Source organism: Morchella sextelata (assembly GCF_020137385.1).
Source record: "Morchella sextelata strain SCLS chromosome Unknown scls_12, whole genome shotgun sequence".
Lineage (NCBI taxonomy): Eukaryota > Fungi > Ascomycota > Pezizomycetes > Pezizales > Morchellaceae > Morchella > Morchella sextelata.
In genome coordinates, this window is record NW_025408627.1 from 541,765 (window position 1) to 558,894 (window position 17,130).

At 47.3% G+C, this 17,130-nt stretch overlaps 5 protein-coding genes across 5 annotated transcripts; 2 read left to right on the forward strand and 3 right to left on the reverse strand.

Annotated features, from left to right (window-relative positions):
* Positions 1-610: 610 nt before the first annotated feature.
* Positions 611-4,146, forward strand: H6S33_002023 (uncharacterized protein; the record flags this gene model as incomplete). Its single annotated transcript, XM_044833366.1, has 2 exons — positions 611-2,942; positions 3,009-4,146. Coding segments are annotated over 2 exons (3,470 nt in total), but the record flags the coding sequence as incomplete, so codon positions are not given.
* Positions 4,147-6,160: 2,014 nt separating this feature from the next.
* Positions 6,161-6,823, reverse strand: H6S33_002024 (uncharacterized protein; the record flags this gene model as incomplete). Its single annotated transcript, XM_044833367.1, has 1 exon — positions 6,161-6,823. The coding sequence occupies one exon, from the start codon at positions 6,821-6,823 to the stop codon at positions 6,161-6,163; it is 663 nt and encodes a 220-aa protein (XP_044693167.1).
* Positions 6,824-6,916: 93 nt separating this feature from the next.
* H6S33_002025 (uncharacterized protein) lies at positions 6,917-7,480 on the reverse strand (the record flags this gene model as incomplete). Its single annotated transcript, XM_044833368.1, has 1 exon — positions 6,917-7,480. The coding sequence occupies one exon, from the start codon at positions 7,478-7,480 to the stop codon at positions 6,917-6,919; it is 564 nt and encodes a 187-aa protein (XP_044693168.1).
* Positions 7,481-8,488: 1,008 nt separating this feature from the next.
* Positions 8,489-11,766, reverse strand: H6S33_002026 (uncharacterized protein; the record flags this gene model as incomplete). Its single annotated transcript, XM_044833369.1, has 3 exons — positions 8,489-10,363; positions 10,413-11,515; positions 11,751-11,766. The coding sequence occupies 3 exons, from the start codon at positions 11,764-11,766 to the stop codon at positions 8,489-8,491; spliced, it is 2,994 nt and encodes a 997-aa protein (XP_044693169.1).
* Positions 11,767-14,799: 3,033 nt separating this feature from the next.
* On the forward strand, positions 14,800-15,381 carry H6S33_002027 (uncharacterized protein; the record flags this gene model as incomplete). Its single annotated transcript, XM_044833370.1, has 1 exon — positions 14,800-15,381. The coding sequence occupies one exon, from the start codon at positions 14,800-14,802 to the stop codon at positions 15,379-15,381; it is 582 nt and encodes a 193-aa protein (XP_044693170.1).
* Between the last annotated feature and the right edge of the window lie 1,749 nt (positions 15,382-17,130).

Here is a 17,130-nt window from a genome sequence, read left to right on the forward strand (position 1 = left end):
ACTTACGGAGGCTCATGGCCTTATTGCTGAGTGTTTGGAGGCTCTCACCAAGCCTCTTGACACCCCCGCACCACTAGAACCCGTTATCGACACAGCTCAGGAAGAGGTCATTGCCGGCCTCACCACAGAACTAGAAGCAGCCAACGAAAAGGCTGTAGATTTTTGGCAAACCTTGTGCGATAACCAGGAAGATTCTACCGAGATCATCCGAGGTCGCGACGAGGTTATTGTTGCTTTGAAGATTGAGCTGGAGGAATCGAAGGCTGAAGAAGAAGAGCTTCGGTTCCGTCTGGCACTACACCAGGAAAGTCTCGCCATTGCCGACGAGAACCTCGCTGATGTTGAAGATGAGATTCTTCACATCACTTCTGTTGCAAAAGCCTGGGAGGCCCAAGCCAATGCCACCATTGCTGATCTTCGTTCTCGTATCCCCGTTTCTACCGCTACAGTTAAATCTCGCCATGTCTCCAAGCCTCGTTACCTGGCTCCTCGCGCCCAAGATCCCCGTTCCATTAGCAATTGGCGAGAAAGGTCACTTGAAAATGGATCCCCAAAGCCGGCGTTAAAAGGTCAGCCCCTTTGGTAAAAAATGGCAAACCAAAGGGGCCAGCCCCGCCACCTGTTCCTGTTCTCCCTGCTGCTGCTGCTGTGTCTGAGGATAAGATGTCCGAAGACTCTCTTGTTGTTACCTGTTCGGTCTCTCAGAATCCCGACTCTTTCATTCCCACCTACGCTCTCATTGATACTGGAGCATCAGGATATGCTTTTATCGATGAATCCTTTGTACGTCACAACAATCTTGCAATGACCCCCCTTAGGAAATCTCGCCAGGTAGATGTTATGGATGGAAGACCTATCCAGTCAGGAGAAATTACCCACATTGTCGATGTTTCACTAGATATTCATGGTCACCGAGAAATTGCCTCATGTTTCGTTACAAAGTTGGGACATTATCCGATCGTGATGGGAATACCGTGGATGCGACGGCACGATGTCACCATTCGGCCAAAAAATAATCTACTTATTTTTGACTCTCGAAGCTGTTGTCAACACTGTTCACTCAGTGGAACGACAGTCACTGTCCATGGAATATCGATCCCTCCACCGGAACATCATACTGTTGTCGTTTCAGCAGTTGAGGAATCCACCGTCGATGTCAAGCAACTAGTACCAAAGGAGTTCCACCATCGTCTCCATATGTTCCAAGAATATGATGCTTCAGTCCTTCCACCACATCGGCCGTCACATGATATTGAGATCATATTGGAGGAAGGTAAACGACCACCGTACGGACCGATATATGGATTATCCCAGGTTGAATTGAAAGCACTACGAGAATACCTTGACGAAAATCTACCTAAGGGATTCATTCGAGCCAGTGAGTCGCCACCGGGAGCACCCATACTATTCGTAAAGAAAAGTGATGGGACTCTCCGACTATGTGTGGATTACCGAGGCCTCAATGCGATCACGATCAAAAATCGGTACCCGTTACCACTGTTAAAGGAAACTTTGGCTAAACTTTCGAAGGCACAGTACTATACCAAGTTGGATCTACGTTGGGGATACAATCAGATCAGGGTAGCGGAGGGAGACGAATGGAAAACGGCATTTAGGACTCGTTATGGACATTTCGAGTATACTGTAATGCCGTTCGGATTAGCTAATGCCCCTGCTACGTTCCAACACTGGATCAATGATATTTTACGACCATACCTCGACCAATTTGTGACAGCATACCTAGATGACATTCTTATCTACTCGGAAACCCTGGCAGAACACAAAGAGCACATTCGAAAGGTTTTGAAGGTACTTGATGAGAGTCATGTTCACCTTAAGCCTGAGAAATGTGAATTTATAGTCCAGGAAACGAAGTATCTCGGCCTTATTCTCACCCCGGATGGGAATAGGATGGATCCAAAGAAAGTTGTCGATGTTTTGGAATGGTCCACACCAAGGAATCTCCATGATATTCAAGTATTTCTGGGATTTGCGAATTTCTATCGACGTTTTATTTTAGGGTATTCAAAAATTGTTGCTCCGCTTACAGCTCTGACCAAGAAAAATGTTAAATTTGAATGGACGGATGAAAGGGAGGAAGCATTCCAGACATTGAAAAGGATGTTCACAACAGCACCCATACTAATGCACTTTGATCCGGATCGGAAAATCGTGGTAGAAACCGATGCATCCGATTATGTTTCTGCTGGAATTCTGTCCCAACGTGACGACGAAGGAATTCTACATCCAGTCGCTTTCTTCTCTAAGAAACATTCCCCTGCGGAATGTAACTATGAGATCTATGACAAAGAACTCCTGGCAATCGTACGATGTTTTGAGGAATGGCGACATTATTTAGAGGGGGCACAATTCCCAATTGAAGTTCTTAGCGACCATCGGAACCTCGAATATTTCATGTCAACAAAGTTATTAAACCGTCGACAAGCCCGTTGGTCGGAATTTCTTTCACGTTTCGATTTTGTCATTCAATTTAGACCAGGGAAACAAGGAGCAAAGCCGGATGCATTGACTAGGAAGTCGGGTGACCTACCTAAGGAGGGGGATGAACGGTTGACGCATCAAAGCCAGGTGGTTTTGAAGCGAAAAAATTTGGATTCAAAGCTAAGTTTGTTCGCGGGTTCTTTTTCAAATGAATCCGCTGAAGGAATGTCCACTGTAGAAGAGTTGTTTTCAAATGCTTATCAAGTTGACAGTTTCCCGAACAAAGTCCTTGCGATGCTTCGGAATGGCGTTCGCCATTCGAATAAAATTTCACTTGCTGAATGTACGGAGGACAACAATGGTCGGCTACTTTATCGTGGCGCACTCTACGTACCGGACGACAATGACCTTCGAATAAAACTTCTAAAAGAATACCATGATAACCCATCGGCAGGCCATCCAGGCAGAGCAAAGACTTTGGAACTCCTGAATCGAGAATAGTACTGGCCACGAATGCGAAATTATGTCGATCAGTATGTTAGGAATTGCAATGTGTGTGCCCGTAGCAAGGCATCACGCAATGCGCCCTACGGAGTACTCCGACCTATGCCAATACCTGATGGACCATGGATGGATGTATCGATGGATTTTGTTACAGACCTTCCGGAGAGTGATGGGTACAATGCAATTCTAGTTGTGGTGGATAGACTAACTAAAATGCGACATTTCATACCCACAACTAAAGAGGCGGATTCAAAAGAAGTAGCGAGGTTATATATCGATAATGTTTGGAAATTACATGGACTCCCTGAAACTATGGTATCTGATCGAGGAACACAATTTGTTGCGGAATTCTGGAGGTCACTTTGCGATCGTTTGGAAATATCGCCAAAATTCTCTACAGCGTTTCACCCCCAGACGGATGGACAAACGGAAAGAATCAATGCTGTGATGGAACAATACCTTCGAAGTTATGTTTCTTATCAACAGGACGACTGGGTTCGATGGTTGCCAATGGCCGAGTTTGCAACAAATAACCATGCTTCTGAAACGACGAGAATCTCTCCATTTTACGCCAACTCAGGGAGGAATCCAAGAATGACTTTTGGTCCTTTGGAACATGGTAGGACGACAGCGGAGGATCAGGCCAATAGTATTGCAAGGGAGATGAAGGATATATTGGATTTTCTAAAGGATGAATTATTTCGAGCGCAAAGGATTCAAGAAGAGTCCGCCAATATACGTCGAACTCCAGCACCTCACTATCGAGTAGGAGATCGAGTTTTCTTATCAACACGCCATGTCCTCACCAAACGACCATCGAAGAAACTTGATTGGAAACGCATTGGACCATACATCGTGAAGCGGATCGTTAGTCCTTATGCCTGTGAGTTGGAACTTCCTCGTTCCATGAAAGTTCATCCCGTATTCCATGTCTCTTTATTGTCGTCTGCAGCAAACGATCCTTTACCAGGACAACAACAGTTACCACCACCGCCGGTCGAAGTTGAAGGACAGGAGGAGTGGGAAGTCGAGGATATTTTGGATTCCAGGGATCGTCGGGGAAGATTTGAATACTTGGTTAAGTATGCCGGTTATGACGAAGCTTCGTGGCAGCCATTGTCGGATTTCGAACATTCGCCCGATATTGTCAAACGATTTCACAAACGATATCCACGGAAGCCTAAGCCTACCAGGAGGTAGGCCGTAGAGGGGGGAGTGGTCTGTAACGGCAGCCATATGGTTTGGTCATGCGAGGTGTTAGGGTACCAATAGGAAGGGTTATGCAGTGTGGTTGGGTTTAGCGAAGTGGGTTTCTATTATGTTCTTTCTGTTTCTGTTACGCGAGAGTATGAGTCAGCATTGGGATAGGGTATGGATATATAAGGGGGGCGTTGTCTCGTGATTTCTTGTTTCTCTTTCTTTTCCTTTTCTCTTTATGCAACCTCTGTACTTTACAGTCACGAATACTATTTGGTTCGCGCTACGTCATAGGGTTTACCCGGTATACTAGACCAGGTACAACCATCCATAGTCCATAGTCCACAGTCCCCGTTCTTGCCTTAGGTGTACCCTTCGGCTCCATAGTCCATAGTCCACGAACCTCCTACGTCCACGTCTTCGCCTCGGTTGTATTCCTTGGCTTCATAGTTCCTACGCCCATAGTCCCCGTTATAGGGGTGAACGGTGGACGCATCCCGTGAGGGCACTGAACGAGCAAAGAATGGGGGGTGTCGAGCGAGGGAAGTTCAGGGACCGAAGCAATTCGAGAATCAGTATAACTCCATCTCGGGGGGAAGAAATCCTACCGCGAGTGTAACGGGGGTCCTTTCTAAAAGAAATAGATTTGTATAGAATAGAGACGGCCGTGCAAGATAGACAATCAGGTTGCAGATTATTCAAAGATTGTATCGCTAGAACTCAATAATCTTTAAGGGCTCTGCTACCGATGAGAACTTGGTTTTTCTTTCTGATGAAGACTGGAGAGAATAGGACTGAAGGGCGGGAATGAACCTGAGTACTTATACTCCGAAGGCCTCTGTTCTCTGCTCCTAACTCCTTTTACTAAGTTCCGGTGGGCCTTCCCTCAGTACCGGAAACAATACCACCGCTACCCCGCTTTTCTCTAAGCGTCAGCAGGTGTTTCCGATACCCAAGGCAACCACCCTTAGTCAAAGCCTTTGTAACACCTGCAGCCTTGGTTGCCACACAACTGAGGACCTGCATGAATGAGCTGCCGCTCAGGTGTAAGCTTAATCATTGCTGTAGAGCTTTCGCTTATTGTAGACTTCCCTAGCATAGTCCCTGCCCTTCGGCGGACTTACAATGCACCGAGGATACAGAGGATCACCGGTCAATCAGAGCTTCACTCTGGCCGGTCTTCTAGTCACTGGCGAGGCATAGACTCGTCAGTCATTGCTCCCATGAATAGATCCTCTTCCTAGCGCCCGGAATGTAGTTACTCTAACAGCTGGTAGCTAACCACACTGCCGGTACTTGCATATCACCGTGCAACTGGCTTCTAACAATAGCTCTCAGCATGTAACCGGGCCCTGTGTGTACTCATACACCAGACAGTTGAAATGGCTCCGTTACAGCGAGCCAGAGGCGAGCGGGTAGAATACAGAGGTTGCGTAAAGAGAAAAGAGAAAGAAAGAGAAACAAGAAATCACGAAACAACGCCCCCCTTATATATCCATACCCTATCCCAATGCTGACTCATACCCTCGCGTAACAGCAACAGAAAGAACATAATAGAAACTCGCTTTACTAAACCCAACCACACTACATAATCCTTCTGCCTTGTACCCAGACAACTCACATAGCCAATCCGACTAGCTGCCGTTACAAGCGTGGAACAAGAATAATATTCGTGGAGTAGAATACAGAGGTTGCATAAATAAAGAAGGAAAGAAAGAAAACAGATAAAGCACGAAACAACACCTCCTTATATATCCAACCATAATCCAATGATGACTAAAACTTCCGCGTAATAGAAACTAAAGAACATAACAGAAATCCCTATTACAAATCCAAATCCCACTACACAATACTTCCTCTTCATATTCCAATTTATCCCTAACCGAAATACATAGTTGCCGTTACAGACCACGCCTCCCTCTAAGGCCTACCTCCTGGTAGGCTTAGGCTTCCTTGGATAACGCTCGTGGAATCGTTTAACGATATTAGGTGAATGCTTAAGGTCTGATAATGGATTTCAGGAGGCTTCATCATATCCCATATATCGTACCAAATACTCAAACCTTCCTCTTCGTTCCCTCGAATCCAAAATATCTTCGACTTCCCATTCTTCTTCTCCTTCGATTTCAACTGGAGGTGGTGGCAATTGTTGTTGTCGTGGTAAAGGATCATCTGTTTCGGGTGACAATAACGAAACAGGAAATACTGGATGAATCTTCATTGATCGAGGAAGTTTCAATTCGTAAGCATAGAGATTGATAATCCGCTTCACGCTATAAGGTCCAATACATCTCCAATCGAATTTCTTAGAAGGCCGCTTTGTTAGAATATGATGTGTCGATAGGAAAACCTTATCTCCTAAATAATAACGAGGAGCTGGAGTCCGATTCCTATTGGCTGACTCTTCTTGTATCCTTTGCGCCCGAAACATCTCTTCTCTTAGAAAATCCACTACATCCATCATTTCTTTTGCAATACGATTAGCTTGATCCTCCGCCGTCGTTCGACCATGTTCCAAAGGACCAAAAGTCATCCTTGGATTTCTTCCCAAATTGGCGTAAAAAGGAGAGACTTTTGTTGTTTCTGAAGCATGATTGTCTGTCGCAAACTCGGCCATTGATAACAATCGAGCCCAATCGTCCTGTTGATAAGATACATAGCTTCGAAGGTATTGTTCCATTACGGCATTGATTCTTTCCGTCTGTCCATCTGTCTGAGGATGAAATACGGTAGAGAATTTCGACGATATTTCCAACCGATCACAAAGCGACTTTCAAAACTCCGCAACGAACTGTGTTCCTCGATCAGATACAATGGTATTAAGTAATCCATGTAGCTTCCAAACGTTATCGATGTAAAGCCTCGCTACCTCCCTTGAATCTGCCTCTTTAGTCATTGGTATTAGATGTCGCATTTTGGTTAATCTATCCACCACAACTAAGATTGCATTGTGTTCATCGCTCTCAGGGAGATCGGTAACAAAATTCATTGACACATCCATCCACGGTCCATCAGGTATTGGCATCGGATGAAGTACTCCATAAGGTGCATTTCGAGGCGCCTTGCTACGGGTGCACACATTGCAATTCCTAACATATTGATCGACGTATCTTCGAATCTGTGGCCAATAATATTCTCGATTTAGGAGTTCTAACGTCTTTGCTCTGCCTGGATGACCTGCCGATAGTTTGTCATGGTGTTCTTTTAGGAGCCTTAGCCAAAGATCATTGTCCTCTAGTACATATAGTGCACCTCGATAAAGTAGCCCACCGTTGTTATCTTCCATACATTCGGCAAGCGAAATTTCATTCGAATGATGAATGCCATTCCGAAGCATAGCAAGGATCTGATTTGGGAAACTATCAACTTGGTAAGCTTTTGAAAATAACTCCTCTACAGTAGACGCTCCTTCTGTAACGGGGGTCCTTTCTAAGAGAAATAGAATCGGATTGTAACGGGGGTCCTTTCTAAGAGAAATAGATTTGTGTAGAATAGAGACGGCCGTGCAAGATAGACAATCAGGTTGCAGATTATTCAAAGATACTATCGCTAGAACTCAATAATCTTTAAGGGCTCTGCTACCGATAAGAACTTGATTTTTCTTTCTGATGAAGACTGGAGAGAATAGAACTGAAGGGCGAGAATGAACCTGAGTACTTATACTCCGAAGGCCTCTATTCTCTGCTCCTAACTCCTTACTAAGTTCCCGTGGGCCTCTCCTTAGTACCGGAAACAATACCACCGCTACCCCGCTTTTCTCTAAGCGTCAGCAGGTGTTTCCGATACCCAAGGCAACCACCCTTAGTCAAAGCCTTTGTAATACGTGCAGCCTTGGTTGCCACACAACCAAGGACCTGCATGAATGAGCTGCCGCTCAGGTGTAAGCTTAATCATTGCTGTAGAGCTTTCGCTTATTGTAGACTTCCCTAGCATGGTCCCTGCCTTTCGGCGGACTTACAATGCTCCGAGGATACAGAGGATCACCGGGCAATCAGAGCTTCCCTCTGGCCGGTCTTCTAGTCACTGGCGAGGCATAGACTCGTCAGTCATTGCTCCCATGAATAGACCCCCTTCCTAGTGCCCGGAATGTAGTTACTCTAACAGCTGGTAGCTAACCACACTGCCGGTACTTGCATATCACCTTGCAACTGGCTTCTAACAATAACTCTCAGCATGTAACCGGGCCCTGTGTGTACTCATACACCAGACAGTTGAAATGGCTCCGTTACACCACTCCCCTCTTCCAGGATCTTGGTCTCCGAGATCTATAATCATTTTATTACCATCCATCCTATGTGACAAGAAACTCCGTGATATGCAAGGAACGAAAACCTAAAGGGAAAAACTACACCCCAACAATCCGCTTGTCCTTGGGTTTCTTAGGATACCTCATATGGAAATCCCGAAGGGCTTCTTCGGCACTCTTCTTGAGATGCTCCCAAGGTTCCCATGTAGCATCCTCGTTTTCATAACCTTCCCACAGCACTAGGTATTCCACTCGTCTTCTCTTCTTATTGACCCGGCTATCAGCTACCTCTCGGACAACCCAGTTCTGCTCTCCTTCAATCTCCTCAGGTTCCGGTGGAGGAACTCTTCTCTCAGGATCTACCGGTGCTCTGTAAGGTTCCAGAAGAGAGACATGAAAGACCGGGTGGATTCCCATTTGAGGGGGAAGAGAGAGCTTGTAGGCACGGGTACCAATAGCTTCTAAGACCTTGAAGGGTCCCATCTTCTTCTGATCCAATTTTCCCAAAGGCCGCTTTGTTTGCACATTGCGCCGGTCCAACATTACTTCATCTCCGGGCTTGATTTCAGGTGGTGCCAGGGCATGAGCATCATACCACCGGGCCATCCTTAATCTAGCTTTACCCAAGCTGGCATTCATAGCCTGCCAGATAGATTCCCATTGAGATATCATGACCTCACTTGCTGGATTGTTCCATTCTACTCCTTCCTTTGGGGCCGGCCAGTTGGTCCTGGGTTCATATCCATAGTTGGCATAAAAAGCCGATACTTTGGTAGACTCAGAGACCGCCGAGTTATATGCATACTCTGCCAAAGGCAACAGCTCTGCCCAGTCATCCTGTTGATATGAACAATAACTCCGCAAGTAATGTTCCAGGGTCTGATTAACTCTTTCTGTTTGACCGTCCGTTTGAGGGTGGAAAGATGTGGACATCTTCAGCTTCACATTGAGGAGGCTCATGAGAGATTGCCAAAAGTGAGAGATGAACCTGCTATCTCTGTCCGAGACTATGTCATCAGGCAAACCATGGAGTCTCCAAACTTCCTTCAAGAACAACTTAGCCAAATCTTCCGTTTTATTGAGGGTAGGAAGAGGGATGTAGTGTGCCATCTTCGAAAAGCGGTCCACTATTACCCAGATCTTTGTAAACCCACTAGATTCCGGTAATCCCACAATGAAGTCCATAGAGATGGAAGTCCATGGCCGATAGGGTATCTCCAACGGTTGTAGCATACCAAACTTCTTATGTCTTGAGGTCTTATTCCTCTGGCAGCTGTCACAGCTCCGGACATATTCCTCAACATCCTTATCCATGTTGGGCCAAAAGAAGTTGTTTTTCAGCCGCTCAAGTGTCTTAAATTGGCCAAAGTGACCCGTCACCTTAGAGTCATGGGTATCGGACAGTATTTCCATCTGAAGCTTCTTGTCTTTGGGTATATACCATCTATTCTTGTAGAAGATGAGACCGTTCTTGACCGACAAGTTCTGGTCCAAATTTGGTTTCCTTTCAACCAGGGAGCGGTGCAATTCCTGCCAGAAACTATCCTCTTTAGCAGCCGTGTATAGGCGCTCTAAGAATGTATTCTGCAATTGATTCACCCTGACAGCCACTAGCTTTGCATGATCCAAAACCAATTGACCTGGCCTAAAAAAGATCTGTGGCTCCGGCTGCAGAGTTTCACCTCCCTCTCCAAGGCGGTGATCCCAGCGCCTAGATAGCACATCAGTCTTGCCATTCTTTTCTCCCGGTCTGTAGACAACTTTAAAATTGTAGCCCGCGAGGTCTTCAGACCATCTAGCTTGCCGCCTAGTGAGAACCTTGATAGAATTAAAGTACTCCAAGTTCTTGTGGTCTGTAAAAACCGTGATCTCTTGCTCACAAGATTTGAGCATGTGTTCCCATTCCCGGAAAGAGGCTACAATAGCTCCCATTTCCTTATCATGAATGTCATAGTTGATCTCAGCAGGGGAGAACTTCTTAGAATAGAATGCCACCGGATGTAGCTTCCCATCATCCCCATACTGAGAGAGCACCGCTCTTGGCAAAATCACTGGCATCTGTCTCGACCACCGTTCTCCTACTAGGGTCAAAATGAAGGAGGATTGGAGCGCTTGTGAACAGCCTCTTGAGTTCTTCAAAGGCCTGCTCATGTGCTGCCGTCCAATACCATTTCTTGTCCTTTTGCAGGAGGTCAGTTAATGGTTTGCAAACTTTACTGAAGCCTTCAATAAAGCGGCGATAGAAGTTTGCAAATCCGAGGAATGCCTGTACTGCCTTGATATTCTCAGGAACCGGCCATTCCTTAACTGCCTCCACCTTGTCTTCTGACATAGATACTCCTTGTTCTGAGATATGATAGCCTAGGTACTCTACCTCTCGGACATGGAAGGATGTCTTACTGATCGAGGCACAGAGCTTAGCTTCCCTTAGCTTCTGTAAGACCTTCTTGACCAGTATCTCATGCTCCTTCTCAGTTTCCGAGTAGATGAGGATGTCGTCGATATAGACAACCACTCCTTCATCCAGTAGTTCCTTTAGCACATCATTGATCATTGCCTGGAAGGCGGAGGGGGCATTGCATAGACCAAACGGCATCACATTATACTGATACAGTCCATAGCGGGTTCTGAAAGCGGTTTTCCACTCATCACCTTCTGCTATCCTGATCAAATTGAAGCCGTTCTTCAGGTCTATCTTTGTGAAGATCTTGGCCTTGAACAACCTGTCTCTGAGCTCGCTCATGATAGGCAGCGGGTACTTGTCCTTGACAGTGACCTTGTTCAAACCTCTGTAATCCACACAAATCCGCAATGTACCATCTTTCTTAGGAATGAACAATATGGGCGCCGCAGCAGGGCTATTAGATCTAGAGATCTTTCCTGAAGACAATTCTTTATCCAGGTACTCTCGGAGGGCCTTCAACTCTGGAGCGGAACATGGGTATAGTGGGCCAAATGGGGGAGCGGTACCAGGCAAGAGTTTGATCTTCAGATCATTATGGGAATGCGGCGGTATTTCCTCAATCCTCTCTTGACTGAACACATCAGCCCATTCCCGGTATAGGTGGTGTATTTTCTCAGCAATATCACCTCCGTCCTCATCATGCTGTAACGGAGCTATTTCAACTGTCTGATGTATGAGTACACACAGGGCCCGGTTACATGCTGAGAGTTTTGTTAGAAGCCAGTTGCACGGTGATATGCAAGTACCGGCAGTGTGGTTAGCTACCAGCTGTTAGAGTAACTACATTCCGGGCGCTAGGAAGGGGATCTATTCATGGGAGCAATGACTGACGAGTCTATGCCTCGCCAGTGTCTAGAAGACCGGCCAGAGTGAAGCTCTGATTGTCCGGTGATCCACTGTATCCTCCGAGCATTGTAAGTCTCCGCCGAAGGGCAGGGACTATGCTAGGGAAGTCTACAATAAGCGAAAAGCTCTACAGCAATGATTAAGCTTACACCTGAGCGGCAGCTCATTCATGCAGGTCCTCGGTTGTGTGGCAACCAAGGCTGCAGGTGTTACAAAGGCTTTGACTAAGGGTGGTTGCCTTGGGTATCAGAAACACCTGCTGACGTTTAGAGAAAAGCGGGGTAGCGGTGGTATTGTTTCCGGTACTAAGGGAAGGCCCACCGGAACTTAGTAAAGGAGTTAGGAGCAGAGAACAGAGGCCTTCGGAGTATAACTACTCAGGTTCTTTCTCGCCCTTCAGTCCTGTTTTCTCCAGTCTTCATCAGAAAGAAAAATCAAGTTCTTATCGGTAGCAGAGCCCTTAAAGATTATTGAGTTCTAGCGATAGTATCTTTGAATAATCTGCAACCTGATTGTCTATCTTGCACGGCCGTCTCTATTCTATCCGATTCTATTTCTCTTAGAAAGGACCCCCGTTACAGATAATCTTTAAGGCTCAAGTCACCTTCAGATTATTCTTCCTCTATACAAAATGTCCGCCCTCTCGGCTCCAGATGCACTCCTTCAGATTGAATGGCAGCCGGTGCCCCTCCAGCTTGATGCCACCGGGCAGACACAGCTTGTCAAAAAACCCAGGACCACTCTACAGTCCTACATTCCCGGCTGTGAGCCTGCCTGGCAGGATACCGACGAGATTTCCGTCCAACAGTTCTTCACAGAGCTCCAGACCTATCTCCAACACAGCCTGCAGAATCAGTTGACCCGGGGCAGTCAGGCCCTACTCATTGTACAAGAGCGCCAGGCAGCACAGAATGCTCTGATGGCAGAGGCTCTTGAGTACATGAGGAGGGAGGTCAACTCTGTTCAGGAAGAACTTCGGAAGTATGTGGAGAGAGATGAGCTGAATGCCGATGCCATGGAGATTGAGTGGACAAACCCGGCTACTCCACCAGACTTTGTTGCCGAGATACAGAGAGCCCTTGATGAAGGAAGACTGGTGGTGGGTAGACCAGCAACTCCGGCACCAAATCCAGGCTCTAGGTCCTCGTCCAGGGCAGCCACCAGAACAATGCAGCGGAAGACCAGTCCCTTCGCAGCATTTCCGGTCCGATCCACTAGGAGAGTTATCCCTATTGTGCAGCCAGCGGTGGGGGCTTCACCCTTACCACCTAGCCGCTTCGGTGGATCACACCCACTCCTTGGAGGAGCTGACCGATCCTTTGACTATGAAGGAGAGTTCTTCTCAGGTGCAGGCCGAGGACCTCCCAGTCCGCTAGCCAGGAACCCGGGAAGGTTCACCATGTCTGGGGCCGCTCAACCAGCAGCAACCTCACCATTGGCCAGCAATCCGGCACCAGTGGCACCTGTGGCCCCTCCTGCTCAGTCCGCCGCTCCCCCGCCAGCTGATGTGCAGGGTGGAAGCGGTGGAAACCAGAACCCTCCGCCTCCGGCGGCCCGCGCTCCCCCTCCAGGTGATTCCGACAGTTCTGATAGTTCAGACTCGGAACCAGAAGGTGGTAATAGAAAAGGCTGGCGGAGATACCTTAAGAAGAAGTTGGAGAAGCAACAGAAAAATTTGTTTGCTATTATGTCCCAGCAGTATCAACCTCCGGCCACCTCTCACCCTTCTACTTCCACCAGAGCTCGAGAACCAAAGGCACCATCACCCTCCAAGTTTCAGGGCAAGGCAGAGCAAGTGGAGACCTTCATCCGGCAATGTGAGAATGTGTTCTCCATTGAGAGCCTGTCATTTACCTCTGAGGAGGTTAAAATTCGATATGCAGGCAACTTGATGGAAGGAGAGGCAGCGATCAGATGGTATGAGGCATACCACAACTCAATTGATCAAGCCTCCGCCAACCGCCTTGCTGGAATGCCGGTGACTTTGGATTTGAGATGGAAGCGCTGGGATTCATTTGTGGATGCTTTTAGAGCAGCCTTCGGTGAAGCCATCTCTCGAGATGATGCCGTAGCCCAATGGAACACCCTTACCCACACAGCCCGAGGAGGAATAGCTCTCTTCCTGAATACTATTATTCAGCTGATGTGGAAGACTGGCTATGAGGGTCAGTTGGTGGATGATAAGATCAACAATTCCCTCCTCCCGGACCTAGGCATGAGTTCGGCTCTTTTCAACCCCAAGCCAAAGTCCTTGATGGAGCGGATAGCTGCTCTAAGAGAGTTAGGGCATACCCATGAGAGGTACCAAGGGATGGCAGCTGAGAAAGCGCACCCTCGGACCAAGAAAGATCCTCCCGCTCAGAAGGACCAGCAGCCTAAGAGGAAAAGAGAAGCTGCGAGCTCCTCCGGACCTCAGAAGACTCCAGGACCTAAAGACAAAGCGGTGGAACTGAAGCGTATCCCGGGGGATATTCTAGAAGAAAGAAGGAAAGCAGAAGTATGCTTGAAGGTATGACCTTCTGGTACTCCCTATTGGTAGAGTGCATAGACTGACTTGTGCAATAGTGCGGCAAGTCCAGACACAAATGGACCGATTGTTGGTCCAAGGAACCTACTGTTGTCCGAGTGGCAGCAGTGAGAGTACAAAAACGGAAAAGAGGGAATGGCAAGTCCAACTCTCAGAAGAAGGCTAAAGTGGCTGCTGTAGTAGCAGAAGATCCACTTGTTGTACTCCCGGAGGTTACAGAAGATTTTGTTTTTCAGCCTGAGCAAGACTCGGACAATGAAATCATCTGGTAGAAAAAAGTGTCTGTTTTAGTCTATGTTTACTAGTTTTCTTTTATATGGGTTTTTCGGTTTCTATGCTTTTCTTGAATAAATTATGATTGTGTTTCCGCCTATTTGATTGCTCCAAGCACTCTGAGGATGGGTTTAAGACCCGAAACAGCTGGTCTGTCAGTGCTCTACCAAAGTTATATTTGCTACCAAGACACTTCCAAACCGCTGCTAAAAAGACTACTACACAATACATCTGCTATATTATCGCTTGGGAATAGAACCAAAGGATCCCTGATCTTAGTAGTGCCCGAAGCTATTAGCTATGTTGAAAAGACAAAGAGAACCAAGTCCGGAAACCGCTGTTAAGCAGAGAAGGTTGGAACAGAGGCTTCCCTCCTTACCAGTACATGGAAAAAGACCTATACTGAAGGCAAGACTGTCATGGACGGTCAAAGGAAAGGATGAAGGCGCCCAAGGGTCTTTCCTGTTTGACACCGGTTGTACAGGAGCTATCCTCAACCAGAGTTTTGTCAAGAAACATGGAATTCCCTTAGTGCGGCGGGATCAACCTCTGACAATGTTTGATGCTCAAGGAGATGTCATGATGGGAGGAGGCGAGTATTACACTCACCCGGTCCACATGACTATGGGAGATCATAAGGAGACACTCCGATGGGAAGTGGCTACTCTGGAAGAAGGAATGACCGGTTACCTACCAATTAGTTGGGCTAGGAAGCATAACCCGGACATTAATTGGGAACTCAACACCATGAGCTGGAGGAGTGACTACTGCAAGCAGAATTGTCTCCCAGCGGCCACCAAGATTGAACTGATCTCTCCATACCAGATGCTGGAAGAAGAAGAGACGGTCTATCAATTGGTTGGCTCAGTATGGCGTGTGTAACGGGGGTCCTTTCTAAGAGAAATAGAATCGGATAGAATAGAGACGGCCGTGCAAGATAGACAATCAGGTTGCAGATTATTCAAAGATACTATCGCTAGAACTCAATAATCTTTAAGGGCTCTGCTACCGATAAGAACTTGGTTTTTCTTTCTGATGAAGACTGGAGAGAACAGGACTGAAGGGCGAGAACGAACCTGAGTACTTATACTCCGAAGGCTTCTGTTCTCTGCTCCTAACTCCTTTTAGTAAGTTCCGGTGGGCCTTCCCTCAGTACCGGAAACAATACCACCGCTACCCCGCTTTTCTCTAAGCGTCAGCAGGTGTTTTCCGATACCCAAGGCAACCTGTAACGGAGCCATTTCAACTGTCTGGTGTATGAGTACACACAGGGCCCGGTTACATGCTGAGAGTTATTGTTAGAAGCCAGTTGCACGGTGTCATGCAAGTACCGGCAGTGTGGTTAGCTACCAGCTGTTAGAGTAACTACATTCCGGGCACTAGGAAGAGGATCTATTCATGGGAGCAATGACTGACGAGTCTATGCCTCGCCAGTGACTAGAAGACCGGCCAGAGTGAAGCTCTGATTGCCCGGTGATCCTCTATATCCTGAGAGCATTGTAAGTCCGCCGAAGGGCAGGGACTATGCTAGGGAAGTCTACAATAAGCGAAAGCTCTACAGCAATGATTAAGCTTACACCTGAGTGGCAGCTCATTCATGCAGGTCCTCGGTTGTGTGGCAACCAAGGCTGCAGGTGTTACAAAGGCTTTGACTAAGGGTGGTTGCCTTGGGTATCGGAAACAACTGCTGACGCTTAGAGAAAAGCGGGGTAGCGGTGGTATTGTTTCCGGTACTAAGGGAAGGCCCACCGGAACTTAGAAAAGGAAGTTAGGAGCAGAGAACAGAGGCCTTCGGAGTATAAGTACTCAGGTTCATTCTCGCCCTTCAGTCCTGTTCTCTCCAGTCTTCATCAGAAAGAAAAACCAAGTTCTTATCGGTAGCAGAGTCCTTAAAGATTATTGAGTTCTAGCGATAAAATCTTTGAATAATCTGCAACCTGATTGTCTATCTTGCACGGCCGTCTCTATTCTATACAAATCTATTTCACTTAGAAAGGACCCCCGTTACAGATAATCTTTAAGGCTCAAGTCACCTTCAGATTATTCTTCCTCTACATAAAATGTCCGCCCTCTCGGCTCCAGATGCACCCCTTCAGATTGAATGGCAGCCGGTGCCCCTCCAGCTTGATGCCACTGGGCAGACACAGCTTGTCAAGAAGCCCAGGACCGCTTTACAGACCTACATCCCCGGTTGCGAGCCTGCTTGGCAGGATACCGACGAGATTTCCGTCCAGCAGTTCTTCACAGAGCTTCAGACCTACCTCCAGCACAGCCTGCAGAATCAGTTGACCCGGGGCAGTCAGGCCCTACTCCTTGTACAAGAGCGCCAGGCAGCACAGAATGCTCTGATGGCGGAAGCTCTTGAGTACATGAGAATGGAGGTCAACTCTGTTCAGGAAGAACTCCGGAAGTATGTGGAGAAAGATGAGCTGAATGCCGATGCCATGGAGATTGAGTGGACAAACCCGGCTACTCCGCCGGACTTTGTGGCCGAGATACAGAGAGCCCTTGATGAAGGAAGACTGGTGGTGGCTAGGCCAGCAACTCCGGCACTAAATCTAGGCTCTAGGTCCTCGTCCAGGGCAGCTACCAGGACAATGCAGCGGAAGACCAGCCCCTTTGCCGCATTTC